Genomic DNA, 25,078 nt, shown 5'->3' with positions numbered 1-25,078 from the left:
GAGATCTGGCAGAGGAGGTGGGGTTGCTGGAATGAGGAAAAAGAGAAATAAAGCTGAGAGGGAAGAGAAAACTGACGGAATGGGGGGGTCATCCTTATTAGAAAGAAGTTCATACCAGTTGGAGACTGAGAACGGTGGTGGGGGGAATCAAGCCTGGTCTGGGAGACAGTTTAGGTGCAGTCAGTCCTGGAGCATAGAAGAGACAGGTGTTTATGCTGGGGGAATTCTACACAAAACGGAGAAAAACTGTGGACAGTGACAACCCCTAAACAAAGGCACGGGAGAGGTAACATGTCAGGAACTGAAATCTAATGCATTCTGAGCACCTCCTTGTGTCCTTGATTGTGTTTCTGGTTTGTGTTTCAGATGCGGGTGACGTTTGAGGACATCACTGTCTCTTTCTCCCAGGAGGAGTGGGAATATTTAGATGAAGGGCAGAAGGAGCTTTGCATGGAGGTGATGAAGGAGAATTATGACACCCTGATGTCTCTAGGTAAGGGTTTCCCATTATTCTTAAAATACCTTCTCAGGCAGATTAAGGAGTGACTGGCAGTGGGTGAGTCTCACTACAGGAAGCCGATGTGACTGATAATGAGTGATGGCGAGATGACCCATTCCATATACAATGCAAGCATGCAAGAGGGAATCAGCAACACAAACTGAACCATGGATGGAACTGAGAGGCGAAACCTTAGGCTGAAGGAAGGGAAGCTTACGGAAGGACCCAAAGTGCCTGCTTCAGGGGTCTATACATATAACTAAAGGATTAAAATTATTAGTACAGAAAATAGAAATTATATTGTAAAAACATCCAAATCAGTTATAAAAAATAAACAGTAAACAGATACCATATGATGTTCTTATATACAGGAAGCAACTTTTTTGATTCAGCCACAAAGATATTCACAGGATAAGCTTCAATAGTGTAAATAATCTATAAAAATATAGTATATGGAATGCTAAGACACCTATTATATTCCTATGGGTGTCTTATTTATTGAGAGCTGATCATTAAAAAAATGCGAAATCCATTCTCACAGCTTAGTAAAAGGAGCCCAAAGTAATAAATTTATAACAAACTGGAGGTTATCAATAGAAATCAAACAAAATAAAACATGGAAAAGAAAATAAGATGATACCTTTTTTATTGGACATAACTTAATACATTTCTTGATTAGCTTTCGAAGGTTGCCCTTCTTCCTCAGATCGGAGGATAAAAAAGGTATCATCTTATTTTCTTTTCCATGTTTTATTTTGTTTGATTTCTATTGATAACCTTAAGAGTGGACTGACACGGCTACCACACTCCTTCACTGAAAGTGTAATTAAACTTTGGAATTTGTTACCAGAAGCCTTCACTCGACCCTACTTGTCCCTCTAATTACCGACCCATCTCCCTCCTTCCTTTTCTCTCCAAATTACTTGAGCGTGCTGTTCACCGCCGCTGCCTTGATTTTCTCTCCTCACATGCTATTCTTGACCCACTACAATCTGGTTTTTGCCCTCTCCACTCAACCGAAACTGCGCTTACTAAAGTCTCCAATGACCTATTACTGGCTAAATCCAGAGGTCAATATTCCATCCTCATTCTTCTTGATCTTTCCGCTGCTTTTGACACTGTCGATCACAGCATACTTCTCGATACCCTGTCCTCACTTGGATTCCAGGGCTCTGTCCTTTCCTGGTTCTCTTCCTACCTCTCCCTCCGCACCTTTAGTGTTCACTCTGGTGGATCTACTTCTATTCCTCTGCCTGTCGGCGTACCTCAGGGTTCTGTTCTTGGTCCCCTCCTCCTTTCTATCTACACTTCTTCCCTTGGTTCATTAATCTCATCCCATGGCTTTTCCTACCATCTCTATGCTGATGACTCCCAAATCTACCTTTCTACCCCTGATATCTCACCTTGCATCCAAACCAAAGTTTCAGTGTGCTTGTCTGACATTGCTGTCTGGATGTCTCAATGCCACCTGAAATTAAATATGACCAAAACCGAGCTTCTCATTTTTCCCCCCAAACCCACCTCCCCGCTCCCCCCCGTTTTCTATTTCTGTTGATGGCTCTCTCATTCTCCCCGTCTCCTCAGCTCGATACCTTGGGGTCATCTTTGACTCTTCTCTCTCCTTCTCTGCTCATATCCAGCAGATTGTCGTTTCTTTCTGTACAACATCCGTAAAATCCGCCCCTTTCTTTCCGAGCGCTCTACCAAAACCCTCATCCACACCCTTGTCACCTCTCGTTTAGACTACTGCAATCTGCTTCTTGCTGGCCTCCCACTTAGTCACCTCTCCCCTCTCCAGTCGGTTCAAAACTCTGCTGCCCGTCTCATCTTCCGCCAGGGTTGCTTTACTCATACTACCCCTCTCCTCAAGTCGCTTCACTGGCTCCCTATCCATTTTCGCATCCTGTTCATACTTTTTCTACTAACCTATAAATGTACTCACTCTGCTGCTCCCCAGTATCTCTCCACACTCGTCCTTCCCTACACCCCTTCCCGTGCACTCTGCTCCATGGATAAATCCTTCTTATCTGTTCCCTTCTCCACTACTGCCAACTCCAGACTTCGCGCCTTCTGTCTCGCTGCACCCTATGCCTGGAATAGTCTTATCCTTGGCCACCTTTAAATCTACTACTAGACTGAAAGCCCACCTCTTTAACATTGCTTTTGACTCGTAACCACTTGTAACCACTCGCCTCTATCTACCCTCCTCTCTTCCTTCCCGTACACATTAATTGATTTGATTTGCTTACTTTATTTTTTGTCTATTAGATTGTAAGCTCTTTGAGCAGGGACTGTCTTTCTTCTATGTTTGTGCAGCGCTGTGTACGCCTTGTAGCGCTATAGAAATGCTAAATAGTAGTAGTAGAGTGTGGTAAAAGCATTTAGCTTAGCAGGGTTTAAAAAGGGTTTGGATTATTTGCTAAAAGAAATGTCCACAAGCCATTGTTAAGATATATTTGAGAAAATCCACTGCATATTTCTAGGTAAAAATAACTCATAAGTAAAGAACAAATTTATGATAAATAATATTAATAATAAGATAACATGCAAACCAAGGGGCCCTTTTACTAAGGCGCAGGTGTAGGCACGTGTTTTGGACACGCACAGGTCCATTTGCTCAGTGCACCTGGAAAAAAGACTTTTTTTGTGTGCCGTAGCAAAATTAAAACCAGCGCACATCCATTTTCGGTGTGAGACCTTACTGCCACCCATTGAGTTAGTGGTAAGGTCTCATGTGCGTGAGTTGCCGATTATCGCCGGGTAAGTGAATTGTGAAAAATAAAAATTAAAAGACAGAAATTAAAAGTAAAGGTTAAAAAATGCCATAAAAGCTACGTTACAACCACAGCGGTGTTGGCATAAAAACTAGAAAAGTGTGATCTGACCCAGTATGGCTTTAAAACTTTAAAAATCCTTGGAGTCACTATCGACCGCCACCTAACACTTGAGACTCACGCAAACAACACAACCAAAAAGATGTTCTACTCCATGTGGAAACTGAAAAGAATAAGACCATTCTTTCCGAGATCCGTCTTCCGCAGCCTAGTGCAATCACTCGTACTCAGTCATCTGGACTATTGTAACTCATTATACGCAGGTTGCAAAGAACAAATACTGAGGAAACTTCAAACAGCACAGAATACAGCGGCCAGACTCATCTTCGGAAAACCAAAATAAGAAAGTGCAAAACCCTTACGTGAGAAACTGCACTGGCTCCCACTCAAGGAATGTATCACCTTTAAAGTATGCACCTTAGTCCACAAAATCATCCACGGTGAAGCCCCGGCATACATGTCTGATTTAATAGACCTGCCACCCAGAAATGCTAAAAGATCATCCCGAACTTTCCTCAATCTCCACTTCCCTAACTGCAAAGGCATAAAATATAAAGTACTGCACGCATCAACCTTCTCTTATATGAGCACGCAACTCTGGAACACACTACCACGCAACCTGAAAACGATCTACGAATTAACCGACTTCCGCAAACAATTGAAGACTTTTCTCTTTGAGAAAATTTACTGCAAGGATCAAAACACATGAAGTCCACACACACTAACAGAAATGCATCAATACACCCTCTTCTGAATTCTCTTACCCCGTATTTTCTCCACAATTAATACTCCACCCACATATAAAATTGTTATACTATAAGGTTTTCGTGCTATTGTTCTATCACCCTATCTTTTCCCCATTGTAACATTCCATTGTTTCTACGCTCCAAATGATGTTTTGACTTGACTTTGTCTTCCCATAACTCCTCATATTGTAACCCATAATCGTACTGTAACACATTGTATTTCCATCATTCACAATGTATTGTAAGCCACACTGAGCCCGCAAATAGGTGGGAAAATGGGGGATACAAATGCAATAAAATAAATAAATAAATACTCTTATGTATCCATGTTAAGTCCTCCTGGAGAGAGGGTACCAAAATGAACCGTCGTTCCTTCCTCAAGAACAGATCATCCAAGGAGCCTTCTCTCCGTGATCTCTTTCCCAGCACCAGAGAGGCAGCCGCAGTACAGAGAAGAAGCTGGTAAACTGAGGGAAGGGAGTTGAGGGAGAAACCAGACTGCAGCCGGTGTAGGGGGTGGAAAGGAGCAATATCGCTCCATAAAAAGTGCCACCTGAGGTCCCATCCTCAGTTGGCCTAATGGTAGGGCTGCCACTGTTGTTCATGTAGATGTGCTTAACACCTACGCCTTACTGGAGACATTGTCTAATCATGAACCTTCCATTCCTTTCTAAGATAGTAGGACATGTTGTCCTGAACCATCGTACCACCTTTATTGACTATACCCATGTCCGGTAGGAACTTTCCAGGTGGGAACTGACCTAGAACCCTTTGTGGACTTTCTTACTACCTTTATTGACCATACCCATGTCCTTCATCCCAAGCAGACTGCCTTTAATAGATGATATAATATTAAAATTGACCTTATCGGTGTGCTGAATATCATTTAGGTTACCTTGGACAGTGACCAGTCTGTCTTCTTGTTGTCTCTCAGTCTCTCTGCCGTCTGTGATCGCATTTATCCAGTCTCATGGCAGGGAGATATTTCCATGCGGTGTACCTCAAGTCTCTCTTTGATCTCTGACTCTTTTTAACATATTCCTAGCCCCATTAGCAACTGTCATACAAAGATTGAAGTTAACTCCTTTGTGTGGATGATATTCAGATTTTGGCCATCTTAGATCCTAGCCAGGCTCAGGATCTTACAATACTAGAATCTAAACTGAAGACCATCTCCAAGTGGTTGCAAGTTGATAGAAGGCAAATTAATCTTAATAAGACTAAGGCAGTGTTATTCTCTTGTAATATAAAGAACACTAGTAAAAAAGGCCTGTTTCTGTGAGAAATGAAACGGGCGCTAGCAAGGTTTTCCTCAGAGTGTGTGCAAGAGATGGAGTGTGTGTGTCACAGAGAGAATGAGAGAGAGAGAAAGAGTGTGTCAATGTTAGTGTGTGAGAGAGAGTGTGTGTGATGAAACAGGTGGTAGCAAGTGTGTGTGTTTGTGAGAGAGAGAGAGAGTGAGTATGTGGGAATGAGAGTGTGTGCTAGGGTGCCCGCTCCCCCAAGGTGGCCCCCTTCCCTCCCTCTTCTCTGCCTGCCAGATGCAAGTGTGTGTTTGTGACAGACAGAGAGAGTTAGTGTGTGCCAGTGTGTTTGTGAGAGACAGTGTGTTTGTGAGAGAGAGAGAGTGGGTGAGTGTGTGGGGGAATGAGAGTGCGTGGCAGTGCCTGGCAGCCTGCCTGCCAAGGGGCTTCCATCCCTATGCCTGTCTCCCCACCTCCTACTCCTCCTGCAGCATTGCCTGCCTGCTACCACTGATGTTTCCCTCTATGCCTGCCTGCGTGGCTGCCAAGGGGCCCTCCCCTCCTCTGCCTCTCTGCCCACCTCGTAGTGCTTGCCTGGCTGCCAAGGGGCCTCCCCCCTCTGCCTCTCTCCCCACCTCGTAGTGGTCCTGCACCCCTCCGTGGCACTTGATTGGCGTTATTCGCGACTCGTCCCCCGGCCTGCTAGCATGGAGCACTTTTACCTCCTGGTCATCCGGCGTTCCGTTGGTTTGTTTTGTGGAGGGTGGCAGTGTTGGCAGGTGTATGTACGGTAGGGTCGGGAGAGTGCAGGACGGCAGCGTCGGTCATCAGCTGTTTTGCGGAGGGCGGAGGACGCCAGCGTCGGGAGAGCGTGAGGGCGTGACTGACTGAGATGGACAGATGCTCAGTCGAGAGGCTTCACCACCACGAACGCCACGAACCCTTCACGGAAGTCGATGGAGCTGGAGTGGCTTCATTAGAACGTTGGCCTCGCGAATTATGTCCGGAAGGGGCGTGGCTGAGAGCGGGTGTATGAGTGAGAGTGAATGGTGCTGACAGGTTACAACACTACAGGGCTTCACTGTTTCCCTGTGAGCTTCAGTGAGCTTCAGAACTGGAGGTGAGCTTGAGCTTTATTATATTAGATACTAGTAAAAAAGGCCCGTTTCTGAAACCAATGAAACGGGCGCTAGCATGTGGTTTTTTGTGTGTGTGTGTATGTGTCACAGAGTTATTGTGTGTGTGTGTGAGTGTGCGGTGTGTGTGCAGGTTGTTGATGTGTGTCTTTTTTTGTTTTGTTTTTTGCTTGGGGGTTGGGGGATGTGCTGTGCTGGCAAAGTGGGTTGGATTGGTGTGTGGCTTTGAGGGTGTGTTTCTATTGTATTGTGTGTGTGTGGTTTTATCTGTCAAGGAGGTTTGTGGAGGGGGGTCTTTCTGTTGGTGAAATGTAAATTTTTGCACATACCCACAGCAGGAATATTCTTCTCTTGTTCCAGCGGTGGTTCTGTGCTCTCCGTGCTGCACAGATAATGAGCCATTCTGCTGGGGAATGCTCCTCCCTTATTGTCACGTAGTTTCCTCTGATTGGTCCGTCTTACGTTGCCTAGTGTTGCCTGGGAACGGTGTTGTGATGGTCCTTTGTGTTTCAGAATGTTGAGGGTGTTTTTTCTGATTGGTCCGTCATGCGAGGGCGGGGCAGAGAGACATGGTCAGTGTTGTGGCTTCACCACCATGAATCCATGAACCCTTCAGGGAGTGACTGAGTGACTTCAGAACGTTGTCTTCAGAACGTTGAGGGTGAGTTTTATTATAGTAGATCTTTAGAAACTGTCACCCTCTCAGGACCACAGATTAAGATAGTTGACACCACAAGAATTGTGGGAGTATTTATAGATTCCGATTTGAATTTCCGCCCACATGTTCCCTGATTTGTTACAAAATGTTTTTTTTTTGTTGTTTTGCCTGTGCCAGATTTGTTCAATTCAGTCTCCTAGAGCCAAAACCCTTCATATCCTTGTGCACGTCATTGAACTCTGTTGCCTAGACTACTGCAATGCTCTGTTCAAGGGACTTTGTCAAAGAGAATTCAAACACCTTCTGCTCATTCAAAATAAAGCTGTTAAGCTGATTACTGGGGGTCCTAAATATGATGACATTATGTGACTCCTAAAGGCAGAACACCGGCTGCCTGTTGAATTGCATTTCATCCATAAAATTCTGATCTTAGTACATGGCATTCATCACTCGAGTGAATTACTTTTCCTTTCCTGCTATCTGATTTCCTGCTTCCACTTATGGGCTCTTCATTCTATGCATCAAAACCTCTTAGGGGTCCCCCTCGTTTCATAGTAACATAGTAGATGACGGCAGAAAAAGACCTGCACGGTCCATCCAGTCTGCCCAACAAGATAACTCATATTTGCTGCTTTTTGTGTATACCCTACTTTGATTTGTACCTGTGCTCTTCAGGGCACAGACCGTATAAGTCTGCCCAGCACTATCCCCGCCTCCCAACCACCAGCCCTGCCTCCCAACCACCGGCTCTGGCACAGACCGTATAAGTCTGCCCAGCACTATCCTCGCCTCTCAACCACCAGCCCCGCCTCCCAACCACCGGCTCTGGCACAGACCGTATAAGTCTGCCCAGCACTATCCCCGTCTCCCAACCACCAGTCCCGCTTCCCACCACCGGCTCTGGCACAGACCATATAAGTCTGCCCAGCACTATCCCCGCCTCCCAACCACCAGCCCCGCCTCCCGATCTTGACTAAGCTCCTAGGGATCCATTCCTTCGGCACAGGATTCCTTTATGCTTATCCCACGCATGTTTGAATTCCGTTACCATTTTCATTTCTACCACCTCCCGCGGGAGGGCATTCCAAGCATCCACTACTCTCTCCGTGAAAAAATACTTCCTGACATTTTTCTTGAGTCTGCCCCCTTTCAATCTCATTTCATGTCCTCTCGTTCTATCGCCTTCGCACCTCCGGAAAAGGTTCATTTGTGGATTAATACTTTTCAAATATTTGAACGTCTGTATCATATCACCCCTGTTTCTCCTTTCTTCCAGAGTATACATGTTCAGGTCATCAAGTCTCTGCTCATACGTCTTGTAACACAAATCCCTTGCCATTCTTGTAGCTTTTCTTTGCACCGCTTCAATTCTTTTTACATCCTACTCTAGGTGGGGCCTCACCAACGACTTATACAGGGGCATCAACACCTCCTTTCTTCTGCTGGTCACACCTCTCTCTATACAGCCTAACAACCTTCTAGCTACGGCCACCGCCTTGTCACACTGTTTCGTCGCCTTCAGATCCTCAGATACTATCACCCCAAGATCCCTCTCCCCGTCCGTACCTATCAGATTCTCCCCGCCTAACACATACGTCTCCTGAGGATTTCTATTCCCTAAGTGCATCACTTTGCATTTCTTTGCATTGAATTTTAATTGCCAAACCTTAGACCATTCTTCTAGCTTCCTCAGATCTTAGTATCATCCGCAAATAGGCAAACTTTACCTGTGGAGGAGTAGCCTAGTGGTTAGTGCAGCGGACTTTGATCCTGGGGAACTGGGTTCGAATCCCACTGCAGCTCCTTGTGACTGTGGGCAAGTCACTTAACCCTCCATTGCCCCAGGTACAAAATAAGTACCTGTATATATGTAAACCGCTTTGAATGTAGTTGCAAAATACCACAGAAAGGTGGTATATCAAGTCCCATTTCCCTTTCCCCCTTCCCTTCTAACCCTTTGGCAATGTCGCTCACAAATATATTGAACAGAATCGGTCCCAGCACCCATCCTTGAGGCACACCACTACTCACCTTTCCCTCAACGAGCGAATTCCATTCACCACCACCCTCTGGCTTCTGTCCATCAACCAGTTCCTAATCCAGTTCACCACTTCGGGTCCTATCTTCAGCCCATCCAGTTTATTTAAGAGCCTCCTGTGGGGAACTGTGTCAAAAGCTTTGCTGAAATCTAAGTAGATTACGTCCATAAATTCAATTCTCCTGTCACCCAATCAAAGAACTCAATGAGATTCGTTTGGCACGATTTCCCTTTGGTAAAACCATGTTGTCTTGGATCTTGCAACTTATTGGCTTCCAGGAAATTCACTATCCTTTCCTTCAGCATCGCTTCCATTACTTTTCCAATAATCGAAGTGAGGCTTACCGGCCTATAGTTTCCAGCTTCTTCCCTATCACCACTTTTGTGAAGAGGGACCACCTCCGCTGTTCTCCAGTCCCTCGGAACCTCTCCCGTCTGCAAGGATATATTAAACAAATCTTTAATTGGACCCGCCAGAACCTCTCTGAGCTCCCTCAATATCCTGGGGTGGATCCCATCCGGTCCCATGGCTTTGTCCACCTTTAGCTTTTCAAGCTGTTCATACACACTCTCTTCCGTGAACGGTGCTCTATCCACTTCAATCTCATTTGTACTTTTTGCAGTCCATCGCGGTCCTTCTCCAGGATTTTCTTCTGTGAAAACAGAACAAAAGTATCTATTTAGCAAATTTGCTTTTTCTTCATCATTATCCACATAGCGGTTCGCAGTATCTTTTAGTCTCACAATTCCCTTTTTAGTCATTCTCCTTTCACTTATATAGCTGAAGAAATTTTTGTCACCCCTCCAAACCTTTCTACCCATTTGTTCTTGCGCTTTCACCAGACGTATCTCTCTCTTGGCTTCTTTCAGTTTCATCCGGTATTCCTCCTTGTGTTCCTTTTCTTGAGTTTTTGTGTATTTCTGGAATGCCAACTCTTTAGCCTTTATTTTCTCAGCCACTTGCTTGGAGAACCATATCGGTTTCCTTTTTCTCTTGCTTGTATTTACTTTCCTTACATAAAGGTTCGTGGCCCTATTTATATCAGCCTGGACCACTGTCCTTCCACTTCTCGTATTTCCTCCCAGCCCATCATCTCCTTCCTCAGGTATTCCCCCATTTTACTAAAGTCAGCACGCTTGAAATCCAGAACTTTGAGTTTTGAGTGGCCGCTCTCCACTTTAGCTGTAATATCAAACCAAACCGTTTGATGGTCACTGCTGCCCAGGTGGGCACCCACTCGGATATTTGACACACTATCCCCATTTGTGAGCACCAGATCCAGTGTCGCTCCCTCCCTCGTGGGTTCCGTCACCATTTGTCTGAGCAAACCGCTTTGTAAAGCATCCACAATCTCTCTACTTCTTTCCGATTCCGCAGACGGAACCTTCCAATCTACATCCGGCAGATTGAAATCTCCCAGCAACAGCACCTCTCTCTTGTTTCCCAACTTTTGAATATCTGCGATCAGGTCTTTATCTAATTCCTCCAATTGTTTCGGAGGTCTGTAGACAACACCCACGTGTATAGAGGTTCTATCCTCTCTTTTTAAGGTGATCCATATCGCTTCTTCCTTTCCCCAGGTCCCTGTCATTTCGGTCGCCGTGATATCATTTCTCACATATAGAGCTACTCCTCCACCTTTACGACTCTCTCTATCCTTCCTAAACAGATTATAGCCTGGTATGTTTGCATAGCCACGTCTCCGTGATTGCAACAATGCCTAAGTCTGCCTCCAACATCAGGGCTTGAAGGTCATGAACTTTATTGCTTAGACTGCGAGCATTTGTGGCCATCGCTTTCCATGTACATTTCCTGGTATGTGCTTCAACATTTGTGATTTGGGGTTGTGTTTTCTCTTTGGGTACCTTCATATCCTTTTGTTCCAACTTCATTTCTTTCTCTTCTGCCTCAGTTCTATTTTCAGGATCATCACCATGCTGTAATGGAGCAAAAGAATTCTGTAGGGGCAACACTTGTGAGGGCGGATGCCTCTGGTGCACATAGCGAAGTCTGCCTGAGCCTACTGTGAACCATCTATTCCTAGGTGGTTTTATCCTTGGAGGCAGTGGTGTGAATTTGGCTTGATTCTGTGCTGCATGGTTTTGTGTAGTCTTAGAAGCTGCTTTAAGTGCATCTAATTCCTGTTTTACCTTACTGAGCTCCTGTTTTAAACTAGCAAGTTGATGACAGACAGGACAAGCCTTAAGTCTCCAGATAATTGGCCTTGAAACTGAAACACCACAATTATTACAGAGAATAAAAGCCATCCTGTTTGTTGGAATGGGAATGAACAGGCATGCTATGATGGGGTTAATACTGTGCAAGATTAACTTTACTCCTCAGCCATACATAGGCCACCAGAGGCAGTTGTAATTTGGGTGGAGTTAAGTTGCAATAAGTAGAATAGTTAGGAAATGTATTTGGGAAGTGTCAGTCTTGGGGTGGGTGGGTTGAGGGGCAGGGTGTGGAATGTGTTTGTTTTAAAACCTATCTCTGTCATGTATCCTGGGACTTCGCTGTAGATAATTTTGTGGACCAGGGTGCAGATGTTGAAGGTAATACGTTCTTTGATTGGGAGCCAATGCAGTTTTTCTCGGAGGGTTTTGTTGCGAATCGTGTTCTACCAAATATCAGTCTGGCTGCTGTATTTTGGATGGTTTGGAGTTTCTTTGTGAGTTGTTCTTTACATCCCGCATAGATTCTGTTGCATTCAAAGGCAAAATCTACTGATAAACAATAGACACAAGTCTCAGATGTTATAAAAAAAAATAGAAAGCTTGACATCATAAGTACTACTAGTAGTAGTACTATAAATCATTTCTATAGCGCTACTAGTCGTACGCAGCGCTTCACAAATGAACATGAAGAAAAGACAGTCCCTGCTCAAAAGAGCTTACAATCTAAATCAGGACAGACAGACAGGACCAATAAGGGTAAGACAGACAGAAGGACACATAGGGAAAGGGACTATTGAAGAAAGGAGGACAAGATAAAGGTTAAGAGCAAGTGACAAGTTAGGAGTCAAAAGCAGCATCAAACAGGTAGGCCTTTAGCCGGGATTTGTAGGCGGCCAGGGATGGAGCTAGTCGTAACGGCTCAGGAAGCCCATTCCAGGCATAAGGTGCGGCGAGACAAAAGGAACGGAGTCTGGAGTTAGCTATGGAGGAGAAGGGTGCAATTAGGAGAGATTTGCCTAGTGAACAGAGTTCATAGGAGGGAGTGTAGGGAGAGATGAGGGTGGAGAGGTAGTGAGGGGCTGCAGAGTGAATGCACTTATAAGTCAATAAGAGGAGCTTGAATTTTATACGGAAACAGATAGGGAGCCAGTGAAGTGACTTCAGGAGAGGGCTGATATGGGCATAACGACTTTGGTGAAATATTAGTCATGCAGCAGAATTTTGAACAGATTGATTGAAGAGGAGAGAGATGGCTGAGTGGAAGACCTGTGAGAAGCAAGTTGCAGTAATCTAAGCGAGAGGTGATGAGAGTGTGGACGAGGGTTCTGATAGCGTGTTCAGAAAGGAAAGGGCAAATTTTGGTGATATTATAAAGGAAGAAACGACAAGTTTTAGCAATCTGTTGAATATGTGCAGAGAAGGAGAGGGAGAAGTCAAAGATAACCTCAAGGTTACGAGTAGATGAGACAGGAAGAATGAGTGTGTTGTCGACAGAAATAGAGAAAGGGGGAAGGGGAGAGGTTGGTTTAGGTGGGAAGATAAGGAGCTCAATTTTGGACATATTGAGCTTCAGGTGGCGGTGAGACATCCAGGTAGCAATGTCAGAGAGGCAGGCAGATACCTTGGACTGGATTTCTGCTGAGATTTCTGGTGTGGAGACGTAGATCTGGGAGTCATCAGTGTAAAGGTGATAATGAAAACCGTGGGAAGAGATCAGAGCACCAAGGGAGGAAGTATAGATGGAGAAAAGGAGAGGTCCTAGGATGGATCCCTGAGGTACATCAACTGACAATGGGATAGAAGTAAAGGAGGATCCACTACACTGGTACGCTAGGAGAGATAAGAAGAAAACCAGGAAAGAACAGAGCCCTGAAATCCAAGTCAGAACAGCGTATCAAGGAGTAGGCTGTGATCAACAGTGTCAAAAGCAGCAGATCGAGAAGGATGAGAATAGAATACAGACCTTTGAATCTGGCCAGGAACAGATAATTGGAGACTTTAGCAAGCGCTGTTTCAGTTGAATGAAGGGGGCGAAAGCCAGATTGAAGTGGATCAAGAATAGCTTGAGATGAAAGAAAGTCAAGGCAGCGACGGTAGATAGCACGTTCTAGTATCTTGGATAGGAAAGGGAGGAGGGAGGAGGGAGATGGGGCGATAGTTGGAAGGACAGGTAGGGTCCAATGAAGGTTTTTTAATGAGTGGGGTGACCACGGCATGTTTGAAGGCATCAGGGACAGTTGCAGTGGAAAGTGACAGATTGAGGATATGACAGATAAAAGGGATGACAGTAGGAGAGATAGTGTTAAGTAGATGGGTGGAAATAGGATCCGAGGAACAGGTAGTTAGTTTTGAGGAGGAAAGAAGATGTGTAGTTTCTTCTTCAGTGATTTCGGAAAAGGAAGATAAGGAGGCATGGGTAAGAGGGTTGAGAGAGTGGACTAAGGGAAGGAGAGGAGGAGGTGACCTGGTTGAGAATTCAAGTTTAATCTTGTGAACCTTATCATGAAAGTACTCAGCCAGAGTCTGGGGAGAAAGTGAAGGGAGAGTTGGAGGTGAAGCGAGAGAGTTCAGTGTGGCAAAGAGACGTTGAGGGTTTGAGCCAAGAGAATTTGTCAACTGGATGTAATAGTCCTGTTTGGCAAGTAAAAGAGCAGACTGGAAGGAGGTCAGCAAGAATTTGAAATGTATGAAGTCAGCATGGGCATGGGATTTCAGCCAAAGACGTTCGGCAGAGCAGGCACAGGAACGAAGATAGCGGATTCTAGAGGTCAGCCAAGGCTAGGGTTTGGTACGTTTTACAGAACGGGGAATGGGAGGAGCGAGAGTATCCAGAGCAGAGGAGACAGCCTCATTGACAGACTTGGATAACATAGTGGTAGAGAAGAGATTTGAAACACCGGAGGACAGAGTAGAAAGGTCCATAGCCTGAAGATTCCTAAATGTATTGGTTAAGATTGGATGGGACTGGGGAGGAGGTGTTTAAGTGTGAAAGTTAACAGATTATGGTCAAAGAGGGGAAGAGTTGAGGCACAGAAACTGGAGAGTGAGCAGTTTGAGAAGAGGATAAGATCAAGACAGTGGCCATTCTGGTGAGTGGGGGCTGAAAACCCACCTTTTCACTACTGCCTTTGTCTCCTAACCCTACTCATTTGCCCTCCTTCTCTCCCCTGTTCCTCTTTACCAGTAATTCCCTTGCCCGTAAATGTCTTGTCTGTCTGTTTTACCTAGATTGTAAGCTCTTTGAGCAGGGACTGTCTCTGTGTGTCTCGTGTTCAGCGCTGCGTACGCCTGGTAGCGCTATACAAATGTCATTAGTAGTAGTAGCCCTCTCCTGTTTCACCTCTTTTCCTTCCAGTTTAGTCAGAGCAGCCATCTCCATTGGCTCCTCTTGCTCCTGTTAGATTGTGAGCCCTCCTGGGATAGAGAAATATCCAGTACCTGAATGTAACTCACCTTGAGCTACTACTGAAAAAAGTGTGAGCAAAATCCAAATAAATTATTTGAGATTCTGTTGCTACTATCTGAGATTTTACATGGAATGTTGCTATAGTGGAGGAGTGGCCTAGTGGTTAGAGCACCAGTCTTGCAATCCAGAGGTGGCCAGTTCAAATATCACTGCTGCTCCTTGTGATCTTGGGCAAGTCACTTAACCCTCCATTGCCTCAGGTACAAACTTAGATTGTGAGCCCTCCTGGGACAGAGAAATATCCAGTGTATCTGAATGTAACTCACCTTGAGATACTACTGAAAAAGGTGTGACCAAAATATAAATAAATAAAGGGAAATGGGACTTGATATACCGCCTTTCTGAGGTTTTTGCAACTCCATTCAAAGCGGTTTACATATATTCAGGTACTTATTTTGTACCAGGGGCAATGGAGGGTTGAGTGACTTGCCCAAAGTCACAAGGAGCTACAGTAGGAATTGAACTCAGTTCCCCAGAATCAAAGTCCACAGCACTAACCACTAGGCTACTCCTCCACTCCATAAATAGTTCTTCCCCTTGCCAGTCCATAGGTTCCTCCCTCCACCCATTGCTCAGCTGCTCTCCATTTGCTTGAGAACTCCTTCCCTCATCCTGGCTCTCTGGGACAGGTTTTTCCAACTCCCTTCTCTTGCCCTTTTCCTGACCTCCTCTGGGGGCTGTTGTGGATAGAAGTCCCTGTTTCTACCATGGGACCTACTCAGAGGCTGCTGGGAATTGTAGTCTTTTCCTTTTCTCCAATCCCCCAGGGGAAAAGTCGCCTTCCTTTCTCTACCCAGTCTCCCTCCCTCTCGAGCCTCCTTGTTCCTCCATGTGCCTTCATTCTCTCTCTCACCCTCATATTCCTCACAATGCGGGTGCAGATGCATCTTTTAGTAATACTGGGTAGACGCCTGCCTCTCTGGGCAGACATTCAGTTCTTGAAATTTTGTTTCCTTGGGTCTGTGATCGAGCCCTAATTGTCTGCTGCATAAGGCTTATTTTTTAATCCAGAAAGAATATTTTGATGTGTTGGAGACAGGCTGCTTGGAGGAATGAACTTGTCGATCTAATGAAGACTGGACACTAGTCAGTGGCCTCCTGGAGCCTGGAAGTCTTTTCAACAAATTTGGTCCTCAGGGTGGGATTGTTGCCACATCATGCTCGTAGCTACTTGCAGAACCTATAACTTGAAGTATGGACTTTAGGAAGGGGTGGAGGGTGGTAAGGTTTTGCTCTATCATTTGCGGATCAAACTGCCGTGAAGAAACAACATGTGCAGTCTGATCTCTTGCAGTGAATGTGTGTGGGGGGATGAAACTTGAAAAATTACCACACTATAATGTTATATCTCTTCTTACAGATATTATTGTTCCTACCATTGGGTGATTCTAACAAAGATATTACAAAAAAGAAATATCAACTTGATTGTGGGGGGGGGGGGGCAGATTTACGAAGGGTTATTGTATTACTATACTGTTCTCCTACAATAATCTGCAATGCTCTTATATATTTATTTATTTATAGAAAAAGATGATTCCAGAAGCAGTAATACAAAGACACATGACTGGAAGCTCAGTGAGAAACCTGAAAGGGAAAAGATGTTATCAGAAAGAGAGAAAGAGGAGACTCCTTCCTGTTCTGACTGGGGAAAAAAGGGAAAAAATGGAAATAAACAAAAACATTCACCAGAAGGCTCAGCTCCGTGTGAACACAGTACCAGTAATATCATACAGATGAGAGATCAAAGATGTTTATGTGATGTATGTGAGATATTCCTCAGCGATCATTTCATTCTGAAATCGCATCCTAGATCCGATAATGAAGAGAGACCATCTACATGTACGAACTATGGGAAAAACGTCTGTCAAAAGAGAGAACCACAAGGACAACAGAAAACATGCATAAAAGAAACATATTCTACATCTTCTGAGTGTGGAAAAGGTTTTAGTAGGAAGAAAGAGCTAGTGCAACATGAAATTATTCATAAAACTAGAGTGTATACAAGTACAGAATATGGGAAAAGCTTTCCCAATAGAGAAAATATTACAAAATACCAGAAAAACAACACTAATGAGAGACTAGCTTCATATCCTGGTTGTGACAAAAGCTTCAATCAAGAAGAAAACTTAATCAGAAATGCAAAATTCTACATAGGAGAGACACTAGTTTCCAGTACTGAATGTATGAAAAGTTTCAGTCATGAAGATGCTTTCACAGATTATAATAAAGTGCAAACTGGTGAGAAATTGATCGCTTCTACTAAAACTGAAAAAGTCTTTTGCAGGAAGGCAAACTTCTTGAAAGACCAGAAAAACAAGAGATTGTATACTTGTGCTGATGGTGGTACAAACGCTTGTTGGAAAACAAACCTCACAATGCACAAGAGAATCAACACAGGAGTGAAACCATTTAACTGTACTGAGTCTAATAGCTTTAGTCAGATGCCAGTCCTCATGACACACCAGAGAATCCACATAGGCGTGAAGCCATTTAAATGTTCTAAGTGTAATAAAAGCTTCAGTCAGAAGGCATACCTCAGACAACACCAGATAATCCACATGGGAGTGAAATCATTTACCTGTTCCACTAGTGGTAGAAGCTTTACTGAGAAGGAAACACTCCGAAGGCTCTGGCAAATCCACACAGGACTGAAACCCTTTCACTGCACTGAGTGTAATAAAAGATTCAGTCAGAAGTCAAACCTCATACGACACCAGAGAGTCCACACAGGAATGAAACCCTTTCACTGCACTGAGTGTAATGAAAGTTTCAGTCGGAAGGAAAACCTCACAACACACCAGAGAATCCACACAGGACTGAAACCCTTTCACTGCACTGAGTGTAATAAAAGCTTCAGTCGGAAGGAAAACCTCACAACACACCAGAGAATCCACACAGGACTGAAACCCTTTCACTGCACTGAGTGTAATAAATGCTTCAGTCAGAAGTCAACCCTCACAAATCACCAGAGAGTCCACACAGGAATGAAACCCTTTCACTGCACTGAGTGTAATAAATGCTTCAGTCACAAGTCAACCCTCATACGACACCAGAGTGTCCACACAGGAATGAAACCCTTTAACTGTTCTGAGCGTAATAAAAGATTCAGTCGGAAGGCAAGCCTCACAAAACACCAGAGAATCCACTTGGGTGTGAAGCCATTCTTATGTGCTGATTGTGGTAAAAGTTTCACTGAGAAGGGAAACCTCAATATACACCAGAGAATCCACACAGGATTGAAACCATTTCACTGCACTGCGTGTAATAAAAACTTCAGTCAGAAGGCATACCTCACAATACACCAGAGAATCCACACAGGAATGAAACCCTTCCACTGCACTGAGTGTAATAAAAGATTCAGTCAAAAGGTGGAACTCACAATACACCAGAGAATCCACACAGGAATGAAACCCTTTCACTGCACTGAGTGTAATAAAAGATTCAGTCAAAAGGTGTACCTCACAATACACCAGAGAATCCACACAGGAATGAAACCCTTTCACTGCACTAAGTGTAATAAATGCTTCAGTCAGAAGTCAAACCTCATACGACACCAGAGTGTCCACACAGGAATGAAACCCTTTCACTGCACTGAGTGTAATAAAAGCTTCAGTCAGAAGTCAACCCTCACAAAACACCAGAGAGTCCACACAGGAATGAAACCCTTTCACTGCACTGAGTGTAATAAAAGCTTCAGTCTGAAGGAAAACCTCAAAACACACCAGAGAATCCACACAGGACTGAAACCCTTTCACTGCACTGAGTGTAATAAAACATTCAAGCGGAAGGCAGCCCTCATAATACACCAGAGAACCCACACAGGAATGAAACCCTTTCACTGCACTGAGTGTAATAAAAGCTTCAGTCAGAAGTCAACCCTCACAAAACACCAGAGAGTCCACACAGGAATGAAACCCTTTCACTGCACTGAGTGTAATAAAAGCTTCAGTCGGAAGGAAAACCTCAAAACACACCAGAGAATCCACACAGGAATGAAACCCTTTCACTGCACGGAGTGTAATAAATGCTTCAGTCACAAGTCAACCCTCATACGACACCAGAGTGTCCACACAGGAATGAAACCCTTTCACTGCACTGAGTGTAATGAGAGCTTCTGTCAGAAGGTACAACTCACAATACACCAGAGAAGCCACACAGGACTGAAACCCTTTCACTGCACTGAGTGTAATAAAAGCTTCAGGCAGAAGTCAAGCCTCATATTCCACCAGAGAATCCACAAAGGACTGAAACCCTTTCACTGCACTGAGTGTAATAAAAGCTTCAGTCAGAAGTCAACCCTCACAAATCACCAGAGAGTCCACACAGGAATGAAACCCTTTCACTGCACTGAGTGTAATAAATGCTTCAGTCACAAGTCAACCCTCATACGACACCAGAGTGTCCACACAGGAATGAAACCCTTTAACTGTTCTGAGCGTAATAAAAGATTCAGTCGGAAGGCAAGCCTCACAAAACACCAGAGAATCCACTTGGGTGTGAAGCCATTCTTATGTGCTGATTGTGGTAAAAGTTTCACTGAGAAGGGAAACCTCAATATACACCAGAGAATCCACACAGGATTGAAACCATTTCACTGCACTGCGTGTAATAAAAACTTCAGTCAGAAGGCATACCTCACAATACACCAGAGAATCCACACAGGAATGAAACCCTTCCACTGCACTGAGTGTAATAAAAGATTCAGTCAAAAGGTGGAACTCACAATACACCAGAGAATCCACACAGGAATGAAACCCTTTCACTGCACTGAGTGTAATAAAAGATTCAGTCAAAAGGTGTACCTCACAATACACCAGAGAATCCACACAGGAATGAAACCCTTTCACTGCACTAAGTGTAATAAATGCTTCAGTCAGAAGTCAAACCTCATACGACACCAGAGTGTCCACACAGGAATGAAACCCTTTCACTGCACTGAGTGTAATAAAAGCTTCAGTCAGAAGTCAACCCTCACAAAACACCAGAGAGTCCACACAGGAATGAAACCCTTTCACTGCACTGAGTGTAATAAAAGCTTCAGTCTGAAGGAAAACCTCAAAACACACCAGAGAATCCACACAGGACTGAAACCCTTTCACTGCACTGAGTGTAATAAAACATTCAAGCGGAAGGCAGCCCTCATAATACACCAGAGAACCCACACAGGAATGAAACCCTTTCACTGCACTGAGTGTAATAAAAGCTTCAGTCAGAAGTCAACCCTCACAAAACACCAGAGAGTCCACACAGGAATGAAACCCTTTCACTGCACTGAGTGTAATAAAAGCTTCAGTCGGAAGGAAAACCTCAAAACACACCAGAGAATCCACACAGGAATGAAACCCTTTCACTGCACGGAGTGTAATAAATGCTTCAGTCACAAGTCAACCCTCATACGACACCAGAGTGTCCACACAGGAATGAAACCCTTTCACTGCACTGAGTGTAATGAGAGCTTCTGTCAGAAGGTACAACTCACAATACACCAGAGAAGCCACACAGGACTGAAACCCTTTCACTGCACTGAGTGTAATAAAAGCTTCAGGCAGAAGTCAAGCCTCATATTCCACCAGAGAATCCACAAAGGACTGAAACCCTTTCACTGCACTGAGTGTAATAAAAGCTTCAGTCAGAAGTCAACCCTCACAAATCACCAGAGAGTCCACACAGGAATGAAACCCTTTCACTGCACTGAGTGTAATAAATGCTTCAGTCACAAGTCAACCCTCATACGACACCAGAGTGTCCACACAGGAATGAAACCCTTTAACTGTTCTGAGCGTAATAAAAGATTCAGTCGGAAGGCAAGCCTCACAAAACACCAGCGAATCCACTTGGGTGTGAAGCCATTCTTATGTGCTGATTGTGGTAAAAGTTTCACTGAGAAGGGAAACCTCAATATACACCAGAGAATCCACACAGGATTGAAACCATTTCACTGCACTGCGTGTAATAAAAACTTCAGTCAGAAGGCATACCTCACAATACACCAGAGAATCCACACAGGAATGAAACCCTTCCACTGCACTGAGTGTAATAAAAGATTCAGTCAAAAGGTGTACCTCACAATACACCAGAGAATCCACACAGGAATGAAACCCTTTCACTGCACTAAGTGTAATAAATGCTTCAGTCAGAAGTCAAACCTCATACGACACCAGAGTGTCCACACAGGAATGAAACCCTTTCACTGCACTGAGTGTAATAAAAGCTTCAGTCAGAAGTCAACCCTCACAAAACACCAGAGAGTCCACACAGGAATGAAACCCTTTCACTGCACTGAGTGTAATAAAAGCTTCAGTCTGAAGGAAAACCTCAAAACACACCAGAGAATCCACACAGGACTGAAACCCTTTCACTGCACTGAGTGTAATAAAACATTCAAGCGGAAGGCAGCCCTCATAATACACCAGAGAACCCACACAGGAATGAAACCCTTTCACTGCACTGAGTGTAATAAAAGCTTCAGTCAGAAGTCAACCCTCACAAAACACCAGAGAGTCCACACAGGAATGAAACCCTTTCACTGCACTGAGTGTAATAAATGCTTCAGTCAGAAGTCAACCCTCATACGACACCAGCGTGTCCACACAGGAGTGAAACCCTTTAACTGTTCTGAGTGTAATAAAAGATTCAATGTGAAGTCACACCTCACAAAACACCAGAGAATCCACACAGGACTGAAACCCTTTCACTGCACTGAGTGTAATAAAAGCTTCAGTCAGCAGGAAAACCTCAAAACACACCAGAGAATCCACACAGGAATTAAGCCCTTCAGTTGTACTGAGTGTAATAAAAGCTTCAAGCGGAAGTCAAATTTAACAATGCACCAGAGAATCCACTTGGGTGTGAAGCCATTCATATATGCTGACTGTGGTAAAAGTTTCACTGAGAAGGGAAACCTCAATATACACCAGAGAATCCACACAGGATTGAAACCATTTCACTGCACTGCGTGTAATAAAAACTTCAGTCAGAAGGCATACCTCACAATACACCAGAGAATCCACACAGGAATGAAACCCTTCCACTGCACTGAGTGTAATAAAAGATTCAGTCAAAAGGTGTACCTCACAATACACCAGAGAATCCACACAGGAATGAAACCCTTTCACTGCACTAAGTGTAATAAATGCTTCAGTCAGAAGTCAAACCTCATACGACACCAGAGTGTCCACACAGGAATGAAACCCTTTAACTGTTCTGAGTGTAATAAAAGATTCAGTGAGAAGTCAACCCTCACAAACCACCAGAGAGTCCACACAGAATGAAACCCTTTAACTGTTCTGAGTGTAATGAAAGCTTCAGTCAGAAGGGCAACCTCTAAATACACCAGAGAAAATGAAACCCTTTCACTGCACTAAGTGTAATAAATGCTTCAGTCAGAAGTCAACCCTCATACGACACCAGAGTGTCCACACAGGAATGAAACCCTTTAACTGTTCTGAGTGTAATAAAAGATTCAGTGAGAAGTCAACCCTCACAAACCACCAGAGAGTCCACACAGAATGAAACCCTTTAACTGTTCTGAGTGTAATGAAAGCTTCAGTCAGAAGGGCAACCTCTAAATACACCAGAGAAAATGAAACCCTTTCACTGCACTAAGTGTAATAAATGCTTCAGTCAGAAGTCAACCCTCATACGACACCAGAGTGTCCACACAGGAATGAAACCCTTTAACTGTTTTGAGTGTAATAAAAGATTCAGTGAGAAGTCAACCCTCACAAACCACCAGAGAGTCCACACAGAATGAAACCCTTTAACTGTTCTGAGTGTAATAAAAGCTTCAGTCAGAAGGGCAACCTCTAAATACACCAGAGAAAATGAAACCCTTTCACTGCACTGAGTGTAATAAAAGTTTCAGTCAGAAGGTAAACCTCACAATACACCAGAGAATCCACACTGGTGTGAAGTCATTTATATGTGCGGAGTGTGATAAAAGCTTTACTGACAAGAAAAAAATCACCATGCTCCAGAAAATCCATTCAGGAGTAAAACCATTTATATGCACTGAGTGTGGGAAAATCTTCAGGTTGAAAAAATACATGATACTACACAAAAGAATCCACACAACAGTGGAGCAATTTACATGTTTTGAATGTTTTAAAAGTTTCACTGAAAAGGGAACAAAAACACTGGAGAATACACAGAGGAATGAAACCCTTTAAACGTACTGAGTGTGTAGGAGTCACGTGACGTGATGCACGGGAGCGGTCGCTAGAAGAACTGCTCCGTGCTCACCCTCGCATTCCTCAGCGCTCAAAACCTCCCAAAGAAAGAAACCTTACTAAATCTTGACTGGCAGAGTTTCCCCTGCGGTGAGCTGGTTGCACCCCGGTGACAGGGCTGGCGATGGCGGGTAAAACGCTCCGAAAAGACAAAGAGCGAAGCAAAGTCGGCGAGGACAAGATGGCGGCCCCAGCGAGCCCGGCGGGATCGGCGGTAAGCTCTGTATGGGCAGCCGAAATCGTGGGGGAAGTGACTGCGGCATTGGAAGGAATCCTGGACAGGAAATTACAGGGGCTGGATTCCAAATTGGAAGGATTAAAAAACAACATGACACAGCTTAGCCAGGATATGGCGGGATTCCAGCAAAGAACAGGGGCCCTGGAAGACCAAGTCACCGCAATGGAGCAGAGGTATGCTAAACTGCTTAAAACGCTGGAAACGCAGGCAGAAAAACTCGAAGACCTTGAAAATAGGTCACGGCGTAATAACCTACGCTTAGTGGGGCTAGCAGAAGAATTGGGCGACCATGAACTTCGTCCCTTCCTGGAGAACTGGCTAGGAAAAGAACTGAAACTTCCAGCGGGTATAGGGCCGTTGATAATTGAAGGAGCACACCGCTTGGGCCCAATGAGACAAAGCGGAAGCCGACCCAGAGTAGTGATATGCAGGCTGCTCAATTTTGCCCATAAAACCGCAATTATGCAAGCTGTGCGCAGTGGAGCTGGTCTGAAATATGATAATCAAAAGATCGTTTGTTTCCAAGATTATTCAATCGCGGTAGCAACGCAGAGGAGAGCTTTTCCCCCAACGTGTGCACAGCTGGTCAAACACAAAATAAAATTTGCTTTGTTATATCCAGCAAAATTGAAGATCATTCACCAATCTACTACTAAAATTTGTGAATCGGTCCCAGAGGCCCAACAATATGTAAAGGAAATACTAAATGCAGGAGATGAATGATTAATAGTGAGAGCACAGGCCTGATCAGCTGAGAACAGCAGCAGCTGGGGCATACTGGATTACAGAAACTGCAAATAAGAGTCAGGTAGAGCGAGAGTTGAAGACCTTTGAGAGCGCTCCTGCTGGCATGTTTCTTGATTGGCTAGGAAAGATTGGGAACTTGCGAAATGATCTATGGACAAGGAATAGGCAAGTGTCAATCACTGCAGTAGAAGGTCACTAAACCACAGCAAGCTTAGACGGACGAGGAGTAATCTATCTCATCAACTCTTAAGACTCTGGATTACAGTCTACGGATGGCATATTTGACCAATCGGAATGGCACTAAAATACCTTGCGGAGATTGCATCTGAGGGACTACTGATGGGCTGGTCGGCACGTTGGAACTGATGACAACTGTGACACAGCCTTTCAGATAGAGGACTCTTCCACTCATCATGGAAAGAGTGGAGAGAAGAGTTGGTAATGATACGCATATTGGTCAAAGAACAAGGCATAAGCATATTTAAGTTGAAGCCAACTAGTTGTTTGTTATTTTGAATCCGTTAATTATATTACTACTACTACTTAACATTTCTAAAGCGCTACTAGGGTTACGCAGCGCTGTACAATTTAACATGGAAGGACAGTCCCTGCTCGAAGAGCTTACAATCTAAAAAGACAAATGTACAGTTAATCAGATAGGTCAGACAGATTGGGGCAACCTATATGTTCGAAAGGTTAGGTTCCGAATGCAGCATTGAAGAGGTGAGCTTTAAGCAAGGATTTGAAGATGGGTAGGGAGGGGGCTTGGCGTAGGGATTCAGGAAGACTGTTCCAGGCATAGGGTGAGGCAAGGGAAAATGAGCGGAGCCTGGAATTGGCAATGGTGGAGATGGGTACTGAGAGGAGGGATTTGTCATGTGTGCGGAGATTACGGGCAGGAACGTAGGGGGAAATGAGGGTAGAGAGGTAGGGTGGAGCAGCAGAGTGAGTGCATTTGTAAGTAAGGAGGAGAAGCTTGAATTGGATGCGGTATCTGATCGGAAGCCAGTGAAGCGACTTGAGGAGAGAGGTGATATGAGTATATCGGTTCTGGCGGAATATGAGA

At 44.4% G+C, this 25,078-nt stretch overlaps 1 protein-coding gene across 1 annotated transcript; it reads left to right on the top strand.

Moving 5' to 3' along the window:
• Positions 1–459: 459 nt before the first annotated feature.
• Positions 460–21,105, top strand: LOC115470727 (zinc finger protein 850-like). Its single transcript, XM_030204621.1, has 4 exons — positions 460–493; positions 16,324–17,949; positions 18,034–21,021; positions 21,101–21,105. Exons 1-4 carry the CDS (start codon positions 460–462, stop codon positions 21,103–21,105), a joined length of 4,653 nt encoding a protein of 1,550 aa, XP_030060481.1.
• The last annotated feature ends 3,973 nt before the right edge of the window (positions 21,106–25,078 follow it).

The sequence above is a fragment of the Microcaecilia unicolor genome, chromosome 1 (genome assembly GCF_901765095.1).
Source record: "Microcaecilia unicolor chromosome 1, aMicUni1.1, whole genome shotgun sequence".
Classification (NCBI taxonomy): domain Eukaryota; kingdom Metazoa; phylum Chordata; class Amphibia; order Gymnophiona; family Siphonopidae; genus Microcaecilia; species Microcaecilia unicolor.
This window is presented reverse-complemented; position numbering and strand designations above follow the sequence as displayed.

Excerpts from the sequence above, each read along its gene's own strand:
- LOC115470727 (XM_030204621.1), top strand. The coding sequence starts at position 460 with ATGAAGGAGAATTATGACACCCTGATGTCTCTAG. Across the intron at positions 494-16,323 it reads TGACACCCTGATGTCTCTAG|AAAAAGATGATTCCAGAAGC; the intron begins GTAAGGGTTTCC and ends ATTTATTTATAG. Across the intron at positions 17,950-18,033 it reads ACACCAGAGAATCCACTTGG|GATTGAAACCATTTCACTGC; the intron begins GTGTGAAGCCAT and ends GAATCCACACAG.